The sequence below is a fragment of the Periplaneta americana genome, chromosome 16 (genome assembly GCF_040183065.1).
Source record: "Periplaneta americana isolate PAMFEO1 chromosome 16, P.americana_PAMFEO1_priV1, whole genome shotgun sequence".
NCBI lineage: Eukaryota > Metazoa > Arthropoda > Insecta > Blattodea > Blattidae > Periplaneta > Periplaneta americana.
This window is the reverse complement of record NC_091132.1, coordinates 95,262,328-95,289,960: the sequence shown is the minus strand read 5'-3', so window position 1 is coordinate 95,289,960 and position 27,633 is coordinate 95,262,328. Positions and strand designations below refer to the sequence as shown.

Below are 27,633 nucleotides of genomic sequence, written 5' to 3'. Positions count from 1 at the left end.
TTTATGGTTTGGCGATGGAGTTCCTTGCGTGCCGTCGCTGAATATGAACGCTTTCCGAACAGAAGCGTACCATATCGAAGAGTATTTACTGTCTATGGGGTTGGATGAAAGACTTGGTACACCAAAGGAAGGTGAAAACGAGAGAACCGCTACTCGACCGTATTTTGGATGCTGCATGCCGCATAAAGAACAGCCACGTGCAACTCTCCCGAGCGATGAGCGTGATTCATGCCCGAGCGCAAAAGTGCATTGAAACAGAAGAAGGTACCTTTGAAAATGTGCGAAAACATTGACCCCACATCTAGAATATTAGGTATGTATGCATACGTGAATATAAACTTCAAATTTGTCCTTTATCTATCTCTAAATGGGAGTTAGTACAAAGGAATCCCAGAAGTTTTTGTGAAATCAAAGAGCCGTATCTCCGTAACAGTTCGAAAAAGGACCTATATTCATATGAACTTTCTGATTCAGAATTACTTCAGAATTCACATCCCAAATTTTTTACATTTCCTCGTGAAACACTCTGTTTACCGACAATGACAGAAACTCGTTATGGGAGTGCAAAACTGACCAGTGCAGTTGATTTTCATTATTAAATCGGACGTGCATGTATTATGGCTGAACACATTTGAATAAATTATCTTTTAGTACGCATGAAACTGTATGTTGCTTAGGGTCTGTACAAAGATTTTACAATTTTCCTACGTCATACAACATACGTCTGTTTCTCCCCAAACATATATGGGTTGCCTCAATGCCGGTTTGATTACAACAAATCTCACAGGATCATCTGAATGAACGAACGAATGAGGGAATGGCTCGCTGACTGACAGAGTTCTTTCTTAAATCATGTACAATATCATGTATCGCTTAATATTATATTACTTCTTCCGTGTTATAAACTGTACATTCTGAACTACAAATCTCTCGATCCTACAGGATGTCTGACTCAAGCTATTCATAAATTGTTTAGATATCACGCACAAAACGACTAAGGGTAGACACTTTTCATCGTTGAAATTCTCTAAGTTCCAGCGGTTGTATTTTAGTTTTAATAATGATTGAAAAGAGCTGAAATAATAAATACAGTAGATATAAACGGGTTGACTGGTTAATATATTCATTCATATGATGCATTTCAGTAAAGAAACATTAATTACTAATACGCATATCTCTCGAGTAGTTAATGGCTCTCAGCTAGAATAATGGGTTCTATGAATATTCTGACTGCCTGCGTGTTCAGTCCTCGGTTCTTCTTTTCGTACCCTTTAATGTCGAACTCCGATAGCACGTGATTCTAGAAGGTACTAATTAATATTAGTATACTTTAAAACGGAAATATGTAATAGATGAAACATCTTATGAAGCAGAATATATTCCACAGCAGTAGCCATAAAAACTTGAATTCTGTCTTCGGTAATCAATCACGGTTCGAATATCTGAAACTCGTGATAGCAATATTGAATGATAGCAACAGAAGAATTGAATAAGAGGGGGTCAGAAGCAAAGGAGTGTAAGTGCACTTAAGTTATTTGTGAGAAAATATGGTTGAAAGTACTTAAGATTTCGTAAATTTAATAAAAAATTTTATTTCAATTTTAGTGTGTGATGTGGTTAAAAGATGTATCCCTTTGCCACTGAAATTTAAATGTTTTAGCTTGCCCTGGATGCACTTAACTCATGTACCCCTTTGCCTCTGACCCCCTCATATAAGATAATTCAGCAAACGGTATACGTCGACATGACGCAACTCCATGCGGGTTATCATTGATCTCGTATGTCGTAGACCATTTGATATGTCGTAGTCTGAATCCAACGTTTTTATTATCTACCCACGTTCTGACGCTCTCATTTTAGTGTCGCTAGAAGTGACATACTCAAAATATATTTAAATAAATTAATAAATTATGTTAAAACTCTACGCTGTCTGTTATTTACAGGTATCTTGTTATTATCTTCGTTATTTATTCCGAATGAAACTAAAATTAATCTGAAGGATTGGAGACAACTTAAGAATTAAAAAATAATATGAGAAGAGCGAGTGACTCGATAAAACACTATCCAATGAAAAATATGAAAGCCGAAAGAAAATAAATAATTAAGATAAGAGATTTACATCACATGTTTAACATAAAATTATCACACGAAAACTAAAATTCATAACATTCACGTGACGATGTCAAAAAATATCTCTCACATGTTTGGACTGATATTTGGGCTGTCTAAATAAAAATGAACGTCTTTAATCAGACAACCTGTATAGTAGTTCTTTTTACACAAACCAACGGGCAGAAGGACAGATTGATAGACGAAGAGCGCAAAGAAAAATTTTGAAAACGTCATTTTTTTCAGTTTCTTTAAAAATATGAATGATTTTCTGCGCCACAGTCTTTTGTATACACATCATAAGTACGAATTGAAGTACAATGCAATAAGTTCTGATAACCATTCGAAATAATCCGAAGGATAACTACACAGCGAGAGATCTCTAGTTTAGAATATACAATAGTATAAAATGTAAGAGAATTACCGACGTAGCTCAGTCGGCTAAGGCGTTTGCCTGCCGATCCGGAGTTGCACTCGAGCGTGGGTTCGATCCCCGCTTGGGCTGATTACCTGATTGGGTTTTTCCGAGGTTTTTCCCAACTGTAAGGCGAATGCCAGGTGATATATGGCGAGACGTCGGCCTCATCTCGCCAAATACCATCTCGCTATCACCAATTCCATCGACGCTAGTTGATACAGCGTCGTTAAATAACCAATTAAAAAATGAAAGAAGTAAAGCAGAAATAAGCGAATGTCGAAATTGTAAAGGATTTAGGAAGCGATCAACCGAGCAAGTGAAGGGCGTCGTACAAGAATTAATTAATGTGGAACACCGACACTTATTTTAGTTTAGGTCATGCTCGGAAGAGATATTCATTGTCTTCCGTGCTCAGTTTATGCTTCTTTCACGCAAGTTTATCTAAAAGTATATTAATTAGTTTCGTATTAATTCATTCATTCAATCATTCATTCATTCATTTCATCCATTCATTTAGTCCATTGATTCGTCTGGTAGAATTAAGGCCAATAACATAAATATAAAAATATAGAGATTATTGAGAGACAATGAGATGATCATGTGATGATGATATGATGATGAAGATGATAGTGGTGGTGGTGTTGAAAACGGAAGTACTTGTTTGCAATAATTTATGCTACCAAAACTTTCTCAGATTGTGTACGGGATCGAACCCAGGTTTATTTTGATAAAAATCTATCAGAGAATAATTGACTACTCTAAGACTGAACCATCATAGCAATGAATTATTGATTCGTACCAACAAAAGTTGGCATATTATTTTTTGTGGCCTAAAGACTAACAAAGCAGCCTCGAATGAGCTTATTGTGCCTCACCACTCCTTTACTTAAAAATGTCTGTTAAAGTCCGAACGGCCGCATTCTTTGTAGATTTCGTGATTCAGCTATGTGCTCTTTATAGATTAAACTATGTAGCCTTAAATTCCCGGTGATGTCCCACAAGAGCGCCCTTTCACCTTACACCCGAAAGCGTATTACGCGTCATCAGATCGATGCTATCTGTGAGCTAGTCACAGTACTACATCACGCTGACACCGTTTTGGTTAATGCTATTGTAATGTTTAGCCAAATGTCTGAAAACATATTTGAACTTCATAAGTGACAATAATAAGATGTCACTCATGAGACAACTAAGCCAGGCGACAATGGGCTAGGGCGGCCAGTTTCTTTCACCCCTCCATTGCATCCATCGCTGACCAGTACATATTATACTAATCAGACTTTGGATGCATACAAACAAGCATTTAAGGTGGGATAAACATATTTCTTCTTTATGTAATAGACTCCGTAAAATTACTTATAAATTTGTAATTCTTCGCTCTTACATCACTACAAATAATCTGCGATTAGTTTATTCAGAGGTTTTCCCCAACCATAAGGCAAATGCCAGGTAATCTTTTGGCGGATCCTCGGGCCTCACCTCATCTCACTACATCTCGCAAAAATATTGCAAAAAATGGTAGAAAATTACAAAATTGTAAAACTGTAAAAATTGTAAAATATTGTAACAAATTGTAAACATTTGTAAAAATTGTAATTGTAATATTGTAAAATTTTGATTTTCCACATCTTAAAGCTTCATTGCTAATGTAAGATCTATGGAATATAATAAATGAAATGAAATGAAATGAAAATAAAAATGAAATAATTTGGTTCAATTTGTCATCCAGTATGGTGAAATCAGATAGGGAGAAGAAACAAAATTTACACTTTCTCCGCTCACATTGCTTCAAAAGGGGATAAAATTTGCTTAAACAAGTCAATTGATTGTCCAATAAATTTGATTTATTCCAATTTTAATATTTCCCAAATTGTACAAATATATGAATATGCATTATTAAAATGTTATCATAACAATCGTCTGAAATATAAAGAAGAAAAAATGTTTATCCTACCAGAAAAAATTTGACACGTCCTTTAGCTGAACCTAAATATTACATAACCACTGGAATAAATCATAGCCAAGATTATACAACTCTATTTTGATAATAAATCCTGACCTAGGCTGTTTTGAGTTTAATAAATTTAAGAAAAAATTAAGCAAATTATTTAGTATTCATGTCCCTTTTTCCTTTTTCTTTTTCTTAATTTTAATACCGGTATATTATTTATTCGTCCCAACTTATATCCTGTTCTTAACTTGATTCTCTACTTTCATCTTCGTAATTATCCCTGTTTTATAATAATTGTATTGGTTTTGTAATTTTATTGAAACTATGTTATGTTCAATAGCTAGTTATTTATAGAAAACTCCCTAAACAAGAGCTTGTTCAAACGGGTTTGCGCTACGTAAATAATATATATTTATTTTGTATTTATGTAGCAATAAAATAGGCCTACTAAATACCAATCGTTCTTCCTGTAACACATAGGCTATCGTCAAGTGAGATGTATACTGCCAGATAAATAATAATAGATGTACATAGCAGCCAGAACCTCAATCAGAGATGGTGATTATGATGATGATGATGATATGATGATGATGATGATGATGATGATGATGATGATGATGATGATGAATATTGTACTGACAGTGGAATGATGGTGGAAAACGGAAAAACCTCAAGAAATACTTTCAGGAACCTTGGCTTTGTCCATCACAAATAGATCTCCAACACTTGAATGTGAACCCGGGTACGCAGTCATCGTAATTCCGAGCTCTATCAACTGAGCTAGCAAGGCGACTATATTATTATTAATATTATCATTATTATTATTATTATTATTATTATTATCATCATCAATGACAGTAAGCTGAAGACCTTGGTATGGAGGTCGTTCAAAGTTGCGAAAACTTTCTTCACATAATGTTACGCAGTCTTAATTTAATGTCCTGTATTAAGTGATAACGAATGCAAATAAGACAAAAAGCAACACACTGTCATGTAGAATGTGTGGAATACGACCTTTTCAATTTTTACATTTGGTGCTACAAAAGCTCGACTTCCAATACTTCAATGAGTATGCAATAACTATACGTAATAGGAACAGCATCTCACGCAAAACCGAATCTCTTTTGTAGAATGCTTAACACTTGCTGTTAATATATGATGTAGGTGTGAACAATTGAATGCAATTTTACTGATAAAGAAATTTTAATTTCAATTAATAAAAGAAATTGTACTTTTATTTACAATAGGTAACAAACAGGGTGCGAAGTAACGAGGGAGGATGGAGGGGATCCCCCCCGGTGGAAAGTTATCCTCCTCTCGTAAATTCATATTAACATCCCTGTCAGGGATAACTTATATTCCCCCCTCACAAAATATAATATTGTTTTAATACGAGTATAAGTATTTTATAAGTACAAAGTAAGCAAAGAAAATAATATTTCTGTATTATCATTACCAGCAAGCTGGCAACAATCAACAACTTAGGAATTACGCATCTTATCTTAAGCCTGTTCAGGGATATAATTATTATGATCAAGATGCAAGACAAACAACTCAGTGTGACCATGTGTTGAGCCGTATCGAATGAGGATAATAATAATTTTATGTATGACATTCTCTATTTAAGATTCTATTCCCCCCCCCCCTCCTCATCAGAAATCTTAATTCGCACCCTAGTAGCAACCACTAATATACAGAATGCCCCAGAATGTTTACCCTGGTTATATTTGATACAAAGAAACACTAACTCAAAGTTTTTAGTCACTGTCTGATCATTTCATTTCAAGCACTCAATGTGGGCACCGACAGTCACACCCAAAATATCAAACTGTATCCTAACTCAATCCACACATTTGTCAGCTTTCACGTGTTACTCGTTCAATTGCGTTGACGCAGTGTCTGAAAATCTGGTACAGGGATGGCATTCACCAAGTTCTTTACATAACCTCACAAGAAGAAATATAATGTGGTTATGTTTTGTGATCGCGGAGGTCATTTGATAGGACCATCCCTCCCGATCCATAGGTTCGGAAAATCTTGATCCAGTTTCTCTCGCACATCCAATGGCCAATGTGGTGGTGCTGCGTCCTGTTGAACAATTAATGACTAGATTGGGGTATGGTATAATTTATGAGCATATCAAGGTACATATTAGCATTGACAGTTGCTATTGTGACACTCTTAGTGGCGGATTCAGATCTAAAATGATTCAAATAGAAATTCCAGAGTTAGTCAACTTCCTAATAGCAAATAACCACAACATAAAAAAATAAAGGACTAATATATATATTTGTAATCAGGGTAAACATTCTGCGACACTCTGTAGTAAAATACAACGCCTTGGTTTCATTTAAGCAAAGTCATTAACTAGCTCGTCTTTTATTTCTTAAGCGTTTACGTAAGCGAAACATTTTCAAGATAGAAGTACAGTTCTCACATTTTTTCTTTAGTAGTATTACTTAATTATTAATTATTTAAATCTTAAAATCAGGGGAGGGGAAAATTTCACCCCCTTCTGCTTCCCTAAATGATTCCTCTGAACGTTAACTACTCATAGGCTACTAGGTCATAGGCTAGGTTTTTATCATTGTTACGAGTTTTACGTTACATTTTGTGCAGGTAGTATTGTATTCTTAGGTACTTAAATGTGAGAATCCATCTTTGTCCACATACATAACATACATACATAAAAAACACACACGTGTTTCAGCCAAATCTCAGGTCTTTCACTGCAAACCTAGCTTTTTCCAATCATTCTTATTTTCTGCCTTCTTAGTTTCCGTATATGACCCATATATCTTAATGTCACCTATCATCTGATATCTTCTTCTACCACGAACTCTTTTCCCGTTCACCATTCCTTCAAGTGCATCCTTCAGTACGTAATTTCTTCTCAGTCAGTGACTCAACCAAGTCCTTTTTGTCTTCTTGATCAGTTTCAGCATCATTCTTTCTTCACCCACTCTTTCCAATACAGCTTCATTTCTTTTTCTGTCTGTCGATTTCACACGCTTCATCCTTCTCCATATCCACATTTCAAATACTTCACTTCGTCGTAATGTCCGTGTTTCTGCTCCATATAATGCCACTTTCTACACAAAGCACTTCACCAGTCTCTTCCTTAGTTCTTTTTCCAGAGGTCCGCAGATGATGCTCCTTTTCTATTAAAAACTTCCTTTGCCATTGCTATCCTCCTTTTGACTTCCTGGCAGTAGCTCATGTTAGGCCTACTGCTTATAGTACATCCCAAGTATCTGAAGACGTACACTTGCTGTAGTGCTTCATTTAATATTCGCACGTTACCTTAAGGAACTGGCCACCCTAACCCATTATCCACTGGCCTAGTTGCTGCCTTCTTGATATCACTTGCGAAGTTCAGACCTGTCTTCGGACAGTTGACTAAACAACAACCTTGTTTATTTTCCTTCCGACAATCACGGTCTTCGTCTTTTTTTGCATTTATTTTCATCCCATACTGCTCATAGCTGTCATTTAGCTCCACTAGCATATCCCTAAATATAGTCTCTTCTTCTGCTAACAACGTCATATCATCGGCAAATCTTATGCACTTTATTCTTCTTCCTCCTACTATCACCTATCCCAGTGGTTTCCAACCTTTTTTGACTGATGACACACTTTACTGAACGCCCATGATATCGCGACACACTTATTTGATTTTTCTTAATAACAATATAATAATAACAACCAGTGATTTTCTTCTGGAGGAAAAGGTGGTGGAACTCTGTGTAGAATATTTTATAGGGGACGGGAAGATGATTACTGTTCACTGCGCGAGAACTTTGTCGTTTTTATTCTCCTATTAGTCCATCTAAGGCTTTCAAGGTTTAAGCATAATTCAAAGAAAAATTAAATTAAACATAGTTATTCACACATATTTCGTTTGTATGATGAAAAATGCAAGAAAAAGCTGCCGGAACACCGTTCCAGCGCGTTCCGCCAGAATAAGCACTGATAAATTCTATGTAATGTCGGACATCCACTGTTGTAGGTAGGTCGACGTTAACACGCAATCGAAAAAAAAAAAACAAGCAGTAACTTGAGTGGAATTAGAAAAAAAACAAACGTATAATATGTGTAAAAAATCCCAACCTATCTATGCTGAATGTCCAATAAAATATTTATTTTTATTGTCGTTTTTAAAAACTTACTTATTTAAATTAATATGAAGTCTGCGCTTGGTGGGTTGCACAGAATTTCTCTATACGTGCTTATGGTTCACAGGACACGTAAATCATCTTCAAGATGCAGCAGTCTGTTCCTTTGTTTATATTTCACTATTTCCATGATAGAAAATGTAGAGTCATGCAAGTGTGACGTTGAGAACGGCAGTTCTAAATGTATTTTTAGTTTATTCGGCACCATCGACTGATTTGACAAGACAATTCCGCATATAAGACACTCGGGATTTTATTTATATTCATCCCCATGGCACGTAAAACCATATTGCAAGTATTCATCACTATATTTACGAAACGCAATACGTTTTTGTGAACTCTGAAGGGAACTTCCGCCCACATTGAATTAGCACTGCTGTTAGCTAATTCTAACCCAGAGCTTGATTCAGATTGCCTTTTTCGAATTATAAATTTGTCCATGATAAAATCTAAATAAAGCACATTTCATAAAATAGTCGCACTATAATCTTCTCATATTGAAATTGACCAATATATTCTGACGATTCTAAATTCTATTTATTATTAAGCTTAAGTGCGAAGAGTAACGAATTACTAAGCATTGTTGGAAGTGTTCATGTTTCATTGGTCAAGTCTGTTTCAAAATAAAATGTACCATATCAAAGACTTCGTTGTAAATAAAAAATGCGTTGTAAAGAGACTTTCTGGTTGGCATAAAATTTATTTTTCCAATTCCAAAATTTCGCGACACACTCCATAGGACTGCACGACACATCGGTTGGGAACCCCTGACCTATCCCATTTTATGAAAACAGTTCTTCACTAAACCCTTCAAGTAGGTGTTGAACGAGGTAGGTGGTAAAGAGCATCTTTGTCATACTCTAGGTACAATTCTCTATAAATAGGAGTGAAATCTTTGGTATATTTTAGAACGGGGAACAGAACAACGTTTCACGAATCGAGCTATGTAACTGACCGGTTGACCACCTGCTCTGGAGTCAGTGTTGCCAACATTGGTACTTGAAATGGAATTCTCTGAGGAATATAACCAAGCGTTGTACCAATTGACTCGTTTACAGTTCATATGAAATGTCGAACATTCAAAATGTCATTCTAAAAGTAAAATTTTGTTCCTATTTCGCCAGTTCAGATCTTATGGAAGTTACTCGGAGTAGGTCCCCAACAATGACCATATTATGACATTGGGACCTTCGCTCCAGAACCATCTTAATATCATTACCATTAATATTATATTACGGTCTTCAATGCACGACCTAATTGTCTTAAAGCTTTGAAGTGCCAAGAGAAGGTTCGGAACAGAACAACCAAATTTCTGCATACTTATACCTTCTACTCAACTGATGAATTGTTTATGCTTGTAAACTAAATTAATCTGCTTGCTATGCATTCTATATTTTTGTAGAGCCATAGGCATAGCTCTGTTGGCAGAGGAGTTTGCCTGCTGTTCCAGAGCTGCGCTCGGGATTGGGTTCGATTCCCGCTTGAACTGATTACCTGATTGTTTTTTCCGAGGTTTTTCCAAACTGTAAAGCAAATGTCATGTAATCTATGGCGAATCCTCGGCCTCGCCTATCTCACCAAATATGTAGGGTAAAGGTTGGTAATATTGTGATATGAGTAATATTGTGATAGTTCTTTTTGAGAATTTATTGCAATTTTACTGACCGAGAGGAAGATCGGTTTTTTGCGTCAACTTATTAAGGGAATGTTCGTGGACAAGTTTATGCACAAAACCGGTACTTCTCTCGCTCAGTTAATTGCAATAAATTCTCAAAAATAACTATCACAATAATACTCGTATCACAATATGACCAATCTTTACACTACATGTATGCGTGTGTCTATATGGTAGAAAACTCTAGACTTGTTCCACAACTTAAAGCTCCATTGCCCGTATAAGAACTATGGAGTAAAATAAATTAAATGAAACTGAAATACGGTAATCACATCATCTCCGAATATACTTTATACGATCATCGCTATCGTCTTTTCCTTACAAATTGAAAACCACACACTTGCGCTTAAGGTAAATGGGAGCAAAGTAGGCTTGGAAACATTTATGTTATCTAGCCATTTTAATAACATTTATACCATTATTTGCATTTTCGTTTACACTAGTACAGGATGAACCTTTAAAAATTACAACTGTGTCATTAGGGTATGAATAGTACGAAAGTAAATTAAAATATCCGACACAGAAACAGAAGTATCAATACTAGTATCATTTATGTACAGTAGTACGCAGTCTCTCTACAGAGGGTTCGTAAAACATTCACGTTATACAGGGATATCATTTTATTTTTACTAACATTTTTAATATTAACCTGTCTATACCTTTAGAGAACTGGAAACACCGCTTGCTCCCCCCTCCAAGACTGGAGTTCGATGATACTGGCGTAAAACACAAATCATTCTACTAGGTATAGGAAGGAAGAAAAGTAGTTCATCCATTTACGTGAACTAGGAAATATCGCGATTTTGAGTTTGATAATTTTCATTAGGTTTTTCTTTAATCAAAGTACAGTACTGTATTAAGAATAAGTATTTTTACTCACGAAGTGAGTTATCCATGCGAACGTATTCATTATGCAGTATATATTATACTGTCTACAGCACATTAGCGTACAATATAGAGAAAGAAGTTAAATTGAAAAATAATCATAATATGAATATTTAAACACAATTTTGAAAATGGTGGCCGTTCATTTCGATACAAGCTTCAGTTCTTTTGTGCATATTATCGCACTATAGACTATTGCATCTAATTCCAATTGCCAGTTTCGTCCTTCGTACTAGTAACTCATGTTGAAATAATTCTGTACCTACTCTACGTACTGTAAATTCAATCTTCACTTCTGCCCGACCCGAAAATATAAAATTACTCAGACATGCTATCTACTGTCCGTCCAAGTGGTTATGCCGCAGGATTGTAGAAAGGGAGGAAATCACGTGACAGTTAATTACTTAACGAGGCCCTTGTATTTAAGTTAAATTAAACAGCTGTATAATATTACGTAAACTTCCAATTCCTAAGAGAAATTAATGTTTTCAGAAAAGAGCTAAGACAGCCCAGCTATTATAGAGGGGCGAGCAGAAGCAGGTGGGGAAATCGGGATGCGACGTAGGCAAACGGACAGTACCTGTGCGAAAATATGATTCAATATTGAAAGCTCTTTCGTCACTGGAAAACGCGAACATATTTCTGAAACGTACTATACTCAGTAACTCAGTACTGCTTACTATCTGCGGTCTTGGTTATGTGTGAAGTTGGAACTTCCTTAGTAGAAGGGGTGGGAGTGAAGTACATTCAAAAACTCAGGTACAATAAAAATTGAAGTAAAAATAAAATGATGTCCCTGTATTTTCACAGTCGCGTCTTTCGGGGAGTTGACTTGAACTTTTTTTCTTGATTTCGAAATATGTTACTTGCAAATTACATATTTTAAGTTATATACGAAGTGTTAATAGAAAGTTTTCGTGCTCCACTCGTCCATGATTCGTTAACGCTGCATTCACTTTAATAGTTACGTATTGATGACGTGTGTAAAACATTATATAAAAGAAGAGTTTTCACAATAACGTTTGTATGTTGCGCTCATTTATTTATTGTGATCGTTAAATCGTCTCCATTGTACAGCTATATTTCTCCTTAAAAAAAGAGAATAGAAGAAATTCTACAAATTCTGGCTTTATATGAAGATTCAGAAGGTAGAAGATATTTTATTGATGCAAGTTCTGACTATTCCGATATAAATTGCAATTGTTCAGTTATTAATGAAGTTAAATACTTAAGTATAATTATTGATAATCATTTAAAATGGAATAATCATATTCATTATATTTGTAATAAGTTACGTAAAACGTTATATTACTGTTGTTCTAAGAAATGTTTTGTCAATTAACTGTTTGCGTATAATTTATTTAGCATTATTTCAATCTATATTTATGTATGGTATTATAGGTTGGGGTTGAACTTATAAATCCAACCTTTATCCGTTAATTTTACTACAGAAAAGAGTATTACAAATTTGTTTAAAAAACAAAAAGATTACTCAGCTGAATTGTTGTTTAAACATTTCGAAGTTTTCGGCATTAAACAAATTTATTATTTTATTTTATTAAAATATTTTCACAAAAATCTGAATAACTTTGAAAGGTATAGACATACATATAGAACTAAAAATATGAATTCTCTGCGCTTATCTGAATCTAAGTGTAAAACCAATGCAGCTTTTTATCATAGCATGAGTCAAGGTCCCAGATTATTAACAAATTTTATTCTAATATAATTTTAACCACGAATCCTGTCCAAATTAATAACGAAATAAAAAAAATATTGGATTTACAGTTTGGTTTTAAACATATTAAACACTTTTTAATCTGTATTCACTCTCAATTTTAATTTTATTTTTGTTTGTATTGGAAACCCCTTCTGAGCACGAGTCTTACTCATTCAGAAGTGGGTTAGTTTATCTCACTGTATTAACTTGTATTTATTTCAAACTTACTAGCAATAAAATAAATAAATAAATAAATAAATAAAGTGCTTGCAGAAAAAAGAGCAGCACCTCAATATTGTCGGCAATGTTAAGTCTCAAAGAAGATAGGTTTGAACCTTATAAATGACACCAATAAGATATCATTCATGAGTCAACTAAACCAGGAGAAAATGGGGCAGGGTAGCCACTTCCTTTCCCCCTACAATATGGAATGAATCTCGATTCTGATTGACTATGCGATTAATAACGTCACGATAGTGTTAACATATTACGGGGTGCGAAAACTCTTTAAATATTGGCTACGGTATAAGCAACTGCTAGAACATATGAAGTGTCCAGGGGAAAAACTCGTTTAGTCACATTTTGAAAATTTTTCAGGAGACCGTTTATACAGACTTGCAGAACTGATCGTTTCTTCCCGTGTAAGCATTTCCTTAATATGCTTACAATGTGGAACCAAGCCAGTTTTTCCCCTGTAAGATTAAGGGGATCGGGAATCTCCTATCTTAGGTTTTCAAAAATAACAATATTTTATAAATTTATGAATTTTTTATGAATATGTAAATTTTTACCTCAAATTTTTTTTATAGAGTTTCAAGAAATATGCTTTAAAACGTTATTTTTTAAAACCCCTCTGTCAATTTATGATACAATACCAACTAATTACACATAGAAAATTTGAACTAAATCTAACCATTAGAAGCTGAGATAATGGTATGCTTTATGGGAAAAAAATACAGACTTACGGAAAATGGCTGCCAAAGTTATCAGAACACCCCAGCTGCATATTCCTCTTCATAGATAAACATTTTAAAAACATATTCCCATAATAATAATAATAATAATAATAATAATAATAATAATAATAATAATAATGTACATAAATGATATACCGTTGAAAAGAGAATTTTTCAGAGAATATAAATCGATAAAAAAAATTGAAATTTTGAGCATATTACAGGGTCCCGGTCCCCTTGAGGGATCTTAAAGATCTCAACTTTAACTGCAAGATTCATATAAATATAAAAATTGCTAAATTTGGACTAAACGTGTTTTCCCCTCGCACCTTTCATATGTAAGTTGCAGGAAAATTACATTAAAATCCGAATCTCGTCTAGGGCATAGTTTTTCTCTATTGTCATCATGACACCCAGAGTTGTTTTAAAGACTCAGTGTCGTATCTATCTTAGGTAACTTGAGTTCTACCATGTTCTAGTTTACTGTTAGATTGAGAATTAAGGCCAGGTGTTAAATTAGGCCAACGTTCACCCCGAGGTGGAAAAGCAAGAATCAATACAATGGTTCCAGTGGTACCGTTGTACCCATCCCTCTTAACACTGAATAACTAACAATGTTAGTTCGTTCTTTACCACAGGATTTAGCGATCTTGTAGAAGTCTTCAGAATCTACGCGACGATTGTAACAACCTGGGCTAGTATTTTCTGATACCTGCATCACAGAGCACTACAGTTTCACAGAAGTTTTAAGACGTTTGCCTGTAAAATGATTGCGAAAATCTGAGTGAGACAAGTGGTCAAAAGGCTGGAGCATACATACATACTTCCTCTCAGCTCCAATTTCCTTTGCAAGGACGCATTTTATAGTGTTTTTTCTTTCTCTTCGGTGACATTTCATTTATTCATTAATTTTTTCATTCAGAAAAGGGATTTGTAATTTTGTCTGAAACCATCTCAATCAGCAACAGGTTGCTTTTATATGCTGTTGATGCCGCCTTGATAGCTCATGGTCAGCGTGTGAGGCTTTCATTCAAGCAAGACCGGGTTCAATCACCGGCTTCAGCGAACATGGTATTTCATCCCACGAACAATCATCATAATGCCCCTTCTCATCATCTACGGTGAGAAAATGCGGCACTTTTCTTTATGTTTTGTTTGGTGTTATTAGTCCGTATTCTATGGTACGAGTGTCCTGGTGGTATATCCAAAGATTGGTAGATGGCAATGGTTCGTGGATGTAGTAGAGTATAGCAATCACCGAGTCGGCCGCTATTTTTATTCCTTTTCAACACGCTTGGGATAGGAATATTTAAAGTAAAACTCAGATATTTTTAATTTGAAGGGCAAAAATTTCGAAAGGATCTTCTTACATTTTAGAACATTATTGTCAGTCAACATACTAACCTATGAAAACTTCATTTAATAATTGAGCCGTTCAGGGCAGAAGTGGTGTAAGTCAAAATTGGGTAATGAGGGTTAAAGTAAAGATTTTTTAAAATACAGCGCAATGTAGCAATCAATATTCAATTTATTTAAACTATTAGTAGTCAGTGCAAAGCACGAAGGACATATTAATTACTACTTTGCGCTGTATTTTACAGAATTTTTACTTTAAACCTCATTACCCAATTTTGACTTACACCACTTCTGCTCTGAATGGCTCAATTATTACAGCATAAAATATACAATTTAGCGTTCCATACATTCCTTCATACACATCACAATTATAGATATTACAGCAACATAAATTAAACTGTATACAGTAATAAATAAAACAATAATGTTATAAATTTAAAAAAAAATAATAAATTCAAACATTTTCAACTGCAGTCCTCGTGCTCACTCTTCAGCTTCCGTATTTAATAGGATTTTCAAGGCATTTCTTTGTATTTTCAAATCAATCTTATTCTGAAGAATGAATTCAGAATTTTAACAAGTAGGCTATATTATGGCATTCTGGCAAATAGCAATTAAGACTGAATTCAGAAATGTTTAGTTTTGAAGGGAAAAGATGGTGAAATTTGACATTTTTTCTAATTGGTACATAATTTCCATTTGTTTGATGTAGAAATGTCATTTCTGCAACAACTTAAAATCTACATTAATTTCAGAAAAATATAATGGGACCCAAATTTTGAAAAAAGTAGTACAAAAATAAATTCATTCATTAATCTCGCAATTAATGTGATGCTCGCTTAGGTAATGGATCGTTCCTCTTAATCTATAATCCCTTCTTTTCTTTTCCCTTATTTCTTTCGCTTTGTGACAGAGAAAATAAAGGTGCGCCTTTTTCAGATCTCTGTAAACAATTAGGAACACAAGAGCATGACATTTTTTCGCACTTACATTACATTCGGCCCCTTCATGGCTGTATACTGCATAGCGTACGTTGGAATAACAATTACTGATTTATCGGCATTTGCCGGCGCAAATGATTGCGATAGTCTGGATATCCACGGACTCTGTTCTGAACGACTCAGAGATCGGAAGGACAGAAAACTCTGGGGGACGAAACCTGTCACAAGAGAATATTGTTAGGCCTACGTGAAAGATAGCCTGGAGGAAAGGACAGCTGGCAGAAGCAGCTCGCCAGGTGTACAGTGGCTGAATAAACAGCCAGGTGCGTACAATTGGCATATACTGCAATTCATTCGATAGAGGTGTGCGATAGGGTGCATCGAAACAGGAGATCTAAAAGGTTGTTTTATGGGTTCAGTATTACATTATGTATATATATAAAATTTGATCCTAAACGGGCGATTTTTAGCCGGGACGCATTGGCTTTAAAGTTTTTGGATTTTATCTAAAATACGGTCTGAATTACTTCGCAACTCTTCGTTTGCTACAGACTGTAATAGCCTATTTTTTATTGGGTTATTTTACGACGCTGTATCAACATCTAGGTTATTTAGCGTCTGAATGAAATGAAGGTGATAATACCGGTGAAATGAGTCCGGGGTCCAGCACCGAAAGTTACCCAGCATTGAGGGAAAACCCCGGGAAAAAACCTCAACCATGTAACTTGCCCCGACCGGGATTCGAACCCGGGCCATCTGGTTTCGCGGCCAGACGCGCTAACCGTTACTCCACAGGTGCGGAGACTGTAATATTACTTAAATTTGTATCTATTAAGGTAAGATGAATACAAACATTTAAATATTAGGTAAATAATAAAAAGTTTAACAGAATTATTTAAATATTAAGCAGGTTATAACAATTAAAAACTCACCACAAGAAGGTGGCTACTATCGACTTACACCACTCACTTACGCACCGTCTTGTTTTCTGTTAACAGTGTAATTTTTGCCTAGGTGAAAAGTGCTCACATTCTTTTTTTTATAATATTCATATAGGCTATGTAATTCGTTCCTTGTTTGAAGCTTAGGGCCCAGGACGAAAATAGGAATCTCTCCCATCACAGCCACATACAGAAGAGGAAGAAGTGCTGGTACGATACTAGACAAAATTCATGCCCATTTGACAACACGACATACACCATCTCCAGTAATTTAATGACTGACCACGAAAATCCCTAAGGACCAGTTTTTCACCAATCTGTTTCTTGGAAATGTCTTAGAAGCAGCCCAATGAAATTAAGAGGCAAATACACTATTACAGAGTTTACTAACATAATTTTCGAGAATGATATTAACAATAACAACAACAACAACAATAATAATAATAACAATAATAATAATAATAATAATAATAATAATAATGATAATAATAATAAATTTTATTTTACCTGCCAGTAGAACGCTTTCGGTTAACCAATGTTTCGATTGATCGGTATTCGGATAATCGATGTTCTACTGTAATAATGTGAAATATTACACCTCTTCTTGAACCAGCGTTAATATTATCACATCCCATGGCGCTTAAATGCGAAAGGTACACATTATTTTCTTACCAACGTTTTACGAATTGATGAAAAGTAATTTTTTGCAGTAGCTGGCTCAGAGAGTGAAGAGTCACCGATATGTTTATTGCCTGTCTCTCAGACTAGGATAGATTGCTCTTTTATTTCGGTTTCTTTCTTACTTGTCTTATTATTATTATTATTATTATTATTATTATTATTATTATTATTATTATTATTATTATTTTGTAAAAAAAAACAATGTTTTGCCTTTCTAACCTTCTAAATAAATCCCTGGGAAAATTCTGTTTTCTGTAGTTCCTGTTTACGCAAAACATTGCGATTTTTGTCCACTTTTCGATTAATTTTACTTTTAACTATTAAAACGTCTTGCTTTCGTCATCTTTAGAGGTCAGTTCAAGACCTTCTAAAACTGTCTACATATATCTTATCGATAACTTTTTAAATTATTGACAGAGAATTCTAATCTGCTTAGTGCATTTTCGTTTTGTAGGTCTGGGTTTAGATTTCAGCGGATATTTCCAGGTGAAGTCTGTATTCGAAGAATTGTTTTCTCTTGACCTAGCCTACTGCTCTTCTGTATGACATCACCTGTAGAATTAGATGATGGCTTTTGTTCCAGATTGCGTTTTCTGTATCTCCTTTTCATTTCGTACTTTCACAATGTTAAATTTCCAATATCATTTCTCTACGTGCTCAGTGATCGGTCGGAATTTTTTTCAGGCATTTTTCTTGATCTTTCACGCTTACAGCTTGCAAATTCAAGGCATTTTGCATGTTGCAATATCATGTAACCTTGCACTGTTACGTCTCATTTCTTCCAGTTTAGATTTACTGGATTTTGTGCTCTTAGCTACTTTCAATATATTCTTCACTATTATGGTAATTTACTACCATATTGCCATGGAAACGATAAGGATCGAAGCATATTTCCATATACACACTAATTTATTTTCAACCTTTTCTGCAATTATTACACGCTTTGCAAGTTATTTACTGCTTTTTCCATTTTAATTCTATGCGAGTGAAGAGATAATACCTCACTACCTCTCGATGGGTAGGGAGTGTCCTATTATTCAGTTATTTTGGGGTTTCAGAAATATAGCTAGTTTGCTCTGATTGATGCTATGAATAACAATGACACACACACACACACACACACATACATACACAAATCCACTGTGAACTACAGCTCACCGAAAAAAAAATTCTCGATATACCCTAGTGAAGTAGTGTCAGAGTTGTAAGCTCCGAAACCGGTTGTGGTGCTAGAGACGTCCAGTCGGAGCGTGAACTTGCTTACGTCTGTGGAAGCACCGGGGCACGCAACGAGTTATAGTGGAGCGCTCCGCTCCGTTTAGGCTGTGTCTGACAACGCTGCCCTAGTGTACTACCGGTATAAGAATACTTGCTCTGCAGGAATATTCCCGTCTTGCTCTGTACCGTCACTGTAAATCTCCGACTAGGACAACAGCGTTATTTCCATTGTGAAGAAAGGCACGAAAGAAATGTAAATGCCCTTAAAATTCTGTCGCCCTTAACTCGGCTTGAAAACCATGGACCGAATTTTCCGTCGGGACGTTTAGGGCGAGACTAGATTCCCTGTCTGGCATTCATCTGTAGGTCTACAGGTCGTAATGGGATTTTCTGAGTCACTATTAAGTTATCTCCGGAGTTGCTAATCCACCATTCGAGGTTTTGTAATTCCTTCGTACCAAAGAGATCTTCTTCTTCTTCTTCTTCTTCTTCTTCTTCTTCTTCTTCTTCTTTTCAATATTTAAACCATAGGCTCTGTTCCGGTCTCAATTCTATCCCTTCATAGATCTTCCTATAGATCTTCTCTTTGTAGTCTGTTATCATTCTTAGTATTCGAATTCCGCTTATGAACAAAGAGATAACACGTACCTTATGACTGCAGTGACGAAGGATCTCCATATGCTTCTCCGTGATAATAAAATACATATAATCATTAGATCATTAGATACAATAATATAATTGCAGATCATCCTAATGACAGCACTTAAGGGGTTAGTACAGCTCATAGCAGTAAAATTTTGGAAATATTAAACATTTTTTCCTCCATTACTGTATATTGTACAATAATGAAAATTGGTATGTGTAAAACACTGTCCTTCTGCTATAAGAAAAAATATTTTTAAGATAAAAAAATTATTTATATATTTTTTTCCAAAATTCAGAATTGTGGCAGTTCACTGTGCAGTGATGAAGCGTTTCTCCTCATAACTCATAAACTTGGTAACCTTTTCATGTTCTCTCGCTTTTATTATATTGCTGAAACCCAGGTTTACAATATTATGCTCTTTCAACTACAAATATTTTTTATCAGACAATCTATCAAAGGTAGAGAAGTCATCTTGCACCATATTGTAGATATGACATGCATAAATGCATTCAAAAAATTTTATCAGAGAATGTTGGATAGTTTTCGAGTTATGAGGGAAACGCTTCATCACTGCACAGTGAACTGAATTTTGAAAAAAAAAAAAAAAAAAAAAAAATGTAAATAATTTTTTTAAATCGTAAAAATATTTTTTTCATATAGCAGGACAGTGTTTTACACGTACTATTTTCCATTATTGTACAAGATACAGTAATGGAAGAAAAAAATGTTTAATATTTCCAAAATTTTACTGCGTAAGCTGTACCTAACCCCTTAAGGGACAAATTTCCATGCCTTACACGGAATTAGAAAACATTAAAAAAAAAAAAAAAACTGCGCCTGAGTTCTTAGTTCGTTAAAATAGTGTAGAGATCCTGAATTTGAAGGATTTTTTATTCTAATCTTGTGATTACATCGATTTCAGAGTATAATTATTCAAAGAACACTGCGTTTACTATAAACATGGTTACTACGAGAATCCAACCCGGCATCAGGAGAGGCAAACTGTTCTACTTCTTGGTGGGCACGAGTCTAGTGTTGGCAGTGCTGAGTTGCTGCCTCGTAGTGGCGATAATTCTGTTACGAAGCCACTTCAGTGCGTGTTTCGTCTCAGCGGGGGAGATCAACAGCGAGGTGGCCCAAGTCTCACACGCGTTCAGTGATATGGAGTCCGCCAGCAAGGAGCCATGGGCGTCGGATTATCGCCTGCCGCCAGACACGGATCCCCTTCACTACGACCTGATCCTACAGCCCGACCTCAACAACTTCACTTTCAAAGGCAACGTGAACATACAGATTCAAGTCAAGGCCACGCGATCGTTTCTTTTAGTGAATACAAAGTTCCTAGACATCTACGAGACTAAACTCAGTAGGTTAACAGTACAAAATGACACGGAAAGTGACCGTACTAAAAAGAAAAGGACCGGCGAAGAGACAGAAATTGACATTCGAGATGCTTTCGAATATAAGCCTAATGAATTCTGGGTAATACGAGTGAATGATGGCTCAGAACTGCATCCTGGATTCTACAATCTTCGGCTGCAATTCAGAGGAAATTTAACTGGAAAAATCGTTGGATTTTATCGCAGTATTTACACAGATCCCGTCACACAGGAAAAGAGGTTCGTACTGAAATCTTTTAAGTATAGATGTCAAGAGTTACTAACAATAATTTAATTAGAAAGTAGTTTTGTTTGTCTTTAAGAATATGTTTGTATGTTTTGTATATGTAAATTGTTGGTATTTATTACACGCTGGTTTCTATCCAGCACTTAGCAATGCTTAATTAACTGCATGAGAATGTATCAGCTTGGTATGAAGGTCATGGTCCGTCACATTGTCACTAACCTTCATTCCCTGTTATTTACGTCAACATAGCGGTCATGGGAACAGCTAATGCGAGAGCATCGGAAACCAGGTCAATAATGACGACTTCTTGTTGATACATAAGCTTAATTATTGTATAAATTTGATATTAATTGGCTAATACAATTTCATATTAAAATACTATAATATGTTTCTTGTATATCTTAGTTTTATGTACAGTATGTATCAGGTTTTAGAACCTGTTAAATCACAGCAACGCATAATTTTATTGCATATTGTAAACCATGTTACCTTATGAAAGATAACTCGGCGCTTCTGCAGGTATTGTAATGGAAACCATTTTTTTTTTTCAATTTAATTGATAATTACAAATGTGGACTAAAGCTGGTCGAATACTAAATTATTTCATGATATTTGAATTTCGTTTTTACTATCCGTCTACTTTATCTTTTATCTTAAATCTTCAAAGCTTTGCTTTCGTAACAGAGTACAGATATTCCAGAATCTAGAGTGTTATGTAACATATAACAGCAAGTTTTGTAACAGATTGAATTAGTTCTCGGTTATGCAGATTGGCCTACTGAATTGTGTATTTCTTCTAGATTTAATTTAACAGTTAGCCATAGTTTGTTTATTCTTTCTAATATCTTATTATTCATAATACATTTTACTCTGTATATGGGAATTTTCCACATGGGGCCATTATTTTAGGCTTAAAGCATATTTGAAAAATAATTATCAGTTGAAAAGACATATTATAATATATAATTAGAAAATAATTATAATCAAGCTCTATAAAAATTGTAATTTACTTTAATTATATTAATTTAGTCAATAATTTTAAAATAAAATGAGTATATAATGAAGTTTACTGTTACGGAATCATTCAAGCACTTCGTGTAGGTAAGATTTAAAAAATCATATTTCCAAATTTCTAAATCTTAATTTTTTGGAATAACAATTTAATTTTAAATTAATAAAATCCATTTACTATAATAAAACTTACACTGACTAGTTCGTTTATAAGACGTCATTCCATTTTCGGCCAATGAAGTGTAATGAAATTTTGAATTCCAACCAATCACAGTCATACATCGCGATAATTTCTGCAGCTAGATTTATCACTATCAATTTATCGCATGGTCGTTCTTTTGTTTGGTCAGTGTCCCCAACTGTTTCTGCGTAAATAGATTAGTATGAATCCATTGTACTAAATAAAGTGCGAAACCCTACTTTCACATCTACATCTTCATCTTTTAATGCCATGTCCATTGTTACTAAAGAAAATGGCACTCCTTCATAACGATTGTTCATTTAATTAATGTATTAATCAGGTTATTTGTAATTATACTATAAAATGTTTAAATTAAATCATGATTTCAGCAGATAATGAAAACGTGTTTCTGTTGTAATAACAAGAGAAAAGCGCACTAAATGTAATTAACATTTTTAAACCTGTATTTCGCTTTTCTCAATTGGCACTACTGAATAACATTCAATTTCTTTATTGCAGTAATCGTTATTCATCTATTTCGACTTCACAATATCTGAATAGGTTAAGTATTCATAAATATACAATTATTAACATTTTGTGAGCGAATTTTAGGGATATATTATTTACATTTTTATTTTATTCACGAAATAGTCCTAATGTCACTCGAGGCCTTATATTTCCCAAATCCACTCGCTTCGCTCGTGGATTTATGGGCAAGTCTCAGACCTCTTGTGACATTACTATAGATAATTTATTTTAAGAAACAGGCAATACGATAGATTATTTTCAAGACGTAACTTTTTCAATTTTAATGAATGAATTTACTACTTAGGTGCACTCATGCACGTTTCTATTTACAATGCAGTTTGATTTTTTACTATGAACAAACCCATTTAAGGCGTAACAATTTCATTACTGGTATATTGACTTCAGAATTATCTAATCTGACAGATGTGAACTGTACTGGGAAACGAAGCTATCTTATCTTTATTTGCCACGAACGAGAAGACAGAGAAACTTTGATAATTTTTTTAAATTTTCATTTGATTGCGTAAAGAAAACACTGGCCTTTAATTCAACGAACAATTATGCATGTACGAATATATTATCGAAACTGTGTATTCATCGACTGAACACAAAGAGATTTTATTACATTAATCAAAACCGTGAATACCTCAAGAATTGAGATCTCTCCTCTTAAATGCGAAGATTTTAAACCAATATTAGGCATTCATAGGTAGCGGGAATCCATGACCTTGTGGTCAGCATAACGCAAAACTTCTTGTGAATAAGAAATCGAAGCGTCAAACCGTGCTAAAGTTAAAGTGCACAATCCGTGGCAGTTCTTATGCCATTTTTGCTTTAAAGATGAGTATTTTTCTGGGCCAAAAATGGTATTACGAATAGAAATCTGTGAATAGGAAGTTGACCAGTATTTTTCTAAAAGACGAGTATTTCCCTGGACCAAAATACAATACAAATGGAGTAAAAATTATTGTAACGCGGACCTAAATAATAAAAATAGACTATTTTTCCTCGATATAATTAGCGGAATGTACATTTTCGAAGGCTATGGGTCCGATTCTTTTAGATAATTTAGAGCAAAAATGGCATATTTTATCATTGTTGGATATAAACTTTTAACACTTTTATAATCACCGATAAACTTTATAATGTCCTTACTGTGTTAACATTAGATAATTACTGGCCGCCTAGTTTCGAAGTGGTATTCTTCATTGTCCGAAGCCTACTAGTCAACCAGGTAATTTTCTAATGTTAATACAGTAAAGAAGTCATAAAATGATCAGTGGACATTTTTTAATTCCATTCCTTAGTTACAGTGAAGTTAATCGAAGTGTAACCAAACGAAGGAAATTGCCCATTCCCTTCAGGAAATTGTACTCTGATACTCTGAATTTATTGTTGTTAAAGCACATTTTCAGCGAATTAAATTCATATCTTCTGATTTCAAATGCCTAAATTCTCTAACGCGATTCACTGTCTAGCGCAGTGGTTCCCAAACTTTTTTTATGGCGTGACCCACTTTAGGGCAAGAATTTTGCTGGATCGGTATTTAACCCTATCGAAAATAACAATAATTATACTCTAAACGAGTGGATACTACCCAAAGAACAACCAAAATAGTAGTAGCTAATGGTGTAACAGTGGGATGAAATATTACGTAAACATCATATCTAGCACTTAGAACCATTGCCGTGGAGTAATCAGTTTTCCCAATTTAGCGGTTTTCCCGCTAGATCCAGCGTTTTTCAGGGTAAATTTATGAAATTTGTATTTTTAATAGGCAGAGCGGTAAAAGTCTTATTTTACATTGGCAATATAGCAATTTAGCGGTTTCTGCACTGTATCTTAGCAGGTTTTAGGAATCGTGTTGACAACACTGGGAGTAATAGAGTTTTTCAGTTAAGAGCAGAACTTTGTATCGGTAAGCTTACCTAATCAGAATATTCAAATTTATTTTTCAGTTCTCTTTGGCTTCTTAGACTGATTTTTGCTGATATTTTAGAACACTTAAACTTCTCGAATAGTAATGTGCAAGGCTAGAATGTTAACTCAATAATAGCCAGGAATAACAATCAACCGATTTATGAAGAAACTTGGAAAAAAGAGATTTAATTAACCTCTGGACTGTATTAGAGAACTCATGGAAAGTTTATCATTATACGACAAATACCGAGTTAGTTTTTATTGACATGTAATTAAGTTTTCACAAGTTTGAGCAACAGCTTTTGAGCACTTCTCGGAAGAAACTCAAAACAATTACGACATACTGAATCCGTTTTCATAGACAGTTACGTTCAACTGACTGAAATTCCAACAAAAAAATAAGGAAAGCTCATTGAAACGTGTACCTACTGACAATGTTGAAACTAGACTATTTTTTCGCATAGCGTAGATCAGTTTTTCAAGAATATCTCGAGCTTACAAAAGAAGCTCATACATTTTCAATAATATTTGCAACCTCGTATTTATGCAAAACAAGTTTCTCGTATATGATTGCGATCAAAAGAAAAGCGAGAAATCTCCTTGAACTTCAAAATATCACTGTGTGTGTGAGTGCGTGCGTGTGTGTGTATATTGAATACAGAGTTTAGATTTAGAAAGGTACTCTCTGAAAAACAGGCACATTTATTTTATAGCAATAATTATTATTTACTTTACAACTACTGAAACAATATTTTATTTTTATGTTCAGTTTTGTTTATATCATCATCATCATCATCATCATCATCATCATCATCACCATCAAGATTTGGGCCATTTGGTCCGTTCCTTCTCAGAGAAATTGATCTTCCCATCTATTGTAAGATCTACTTATACTCCGTCTAATTTAGAAAAGGCATTTTATAGAGTATTACGGAACAAGCTGTGGACTATAATGACAAATAAAGGATTTCCAAGTCATATAATTAAAGTTGTATAGAGTTTATGTGTAAATACATCCATAAGTATGGAAACTGGAAAAAATGGAAACGAAATATATGTAAATCAGGAAATGAAACAAGGTTGCCCTTCATCTCCAACACTTTTTAACATTTATATTGACGCAGTCATTCGTGAATGGCAAAGTATACCTTTTAAGGATTTTATTATTAATAATCGCATTTTAAATACTATTTTGTTTGCTGATGATCTGGTCATTTTTAATGATTCGGAAGACGGCTTGCAATTAGCAACAAATAAACTTATAAATATAATAAAATTATATAATTTAAAGATATCATCAGCCAAAACCAAAACTATGACTTCATAGGTAAATACCATTTAAGAACTAAATTAGTCATAGAAGGCAAAATAATCGAACAAGTTAACTCCTTCAATTACCTAGGGTGCAATGTATCATACTGCCAGAAAAACGATATAAGTTAACTTATAAACTTTGAAGTCCACACAACTTAAATTTTGTAAAGTTATGTCAGTCCCTATGCTCACATACGGCAGCGAGAACTGGACTTTGAATAAATCAGACAGAAGGAAGATAGAGGCTGCAGAGATGAGATTTTTTGATCGGTTGCGGGGTTTACTCTCTCAGATCATAAAAGATCTGAAGACATACGTGCTGAACTTAAGATTTTAACCTCAATGATAAATTATTACAATGTAAAGAAGACTGGAAAGAACATATTGAACGAATGCATGAAGACAAGTTCCCAAAATTACTTTTGAACTATACCCCAATTTTGTTTATATTTCTAAATATAAAATAAATGTTTGTTAATTAATCATTTTTTATATTTATTTTGTAAATCATTTCGCGACCTTCCTCAGCCATTTACACGACTCCCGAGGGTCGAGACCCACACTTTGGGAACCACTGGTCTAACCTCTACAACGCTTTCTAAAGGGATGTAGGTTCAACAGCATGCAAGCGAACTGAGTGCATTGTAGTGTAATGAGCTGGCTAATCGCTTTGTAGGTCAGTGAAAACGAGTGAATTGGTCAAGGATAAGTGGGGATAGCGGTCTGTTCTCTGTTCTTTCTTTCGGTTGTGGTTTGTGTTATCAGTAAGTTTGTGTGATTAGGCTCGCTAACACTGTAGTAAATGTAAAATTAATGTAATTATTTCGACTTTTCTTTAGTTTATAATATAATTTACATAATTTGATAGTTTGTTTCATCTAGAAATTATTATATGACCTCAGATTCTACTGAGAATGATGGAAAATTCTTAGCAAGGCTCCTTTAGTAAAGAAAGTAAATTTGTATTACCTATGTTGTGTATTGGAGAATTTATGAGAAAAATAATTTTTATTTATTTATTTATTTAACCTGGTAGAGATAAGGCCATCAGGCCTTCTCTTGCTCTCTACCAGGGGATTACAACTACAATATTAAGAATACAATTACAATTATAATTACAATTAATATTAAATTTACAAATACAATAAAAATCAAAGTACTAAAAGATTATCTGATTAATAAAAGTTAGACAGTTTATTGTAAAAGTTAAGAAGAGAGAAGCAATTCTTTTGGTGATTAAGTACAAATTAAACCTACTCTACACAGCAAGAAAATGCTTAATAAGCTTGCTTTTGAACGCTACTAAATTCCGACAGTCTCTGATGTCACTGGGAAGGGTATTCCACAAGCGCGAGAGCGAGATTGTGTATGATGATGAATA

General features: G+C 34.4%; 1 protein-coding gene and 1 long non-coding RNA gene across 3 annotated transcripts in view; one reads left to right on the top strand and one right to left on the bottom strand.

The window, feature by feature from the left end:
• LOC138690956 (aminopeptidase A-like) overlaps positions 1-27,633 on the top strand; it is a 211,629-nt gene that overhangs the window by 35,896 nt on the left and 148,100 nt on the right. The window contains exon 2 of one of the 2 annotated variants that reach the window (XM_069812546.1): positions 20,595-21,291. The exons of the other annotated variant lie outside the window; for it this stretch is intronic. Coding sequence (XP_069668647.1) covers positions 20,633-21,291 — 659 coding nt within the window. The 5' untranslated portion in view covers positions 20,595-20,632. The remainder of the gene's footprint in view (positions 1-20,594; positions 21,292-27,633) is intronic. 2 annotated transcript variants of the gene reach the window in all.
• LOC138690959 (uncharacterized) overlaps positions 1-27,633 on the bottom strand; it is a 1,057,789-nt gene that overhangs the window by 915,988 nt on the left and 114,168 nt on the right. The gene's annotated exons all lie outside the window — the stretch shown is intronic.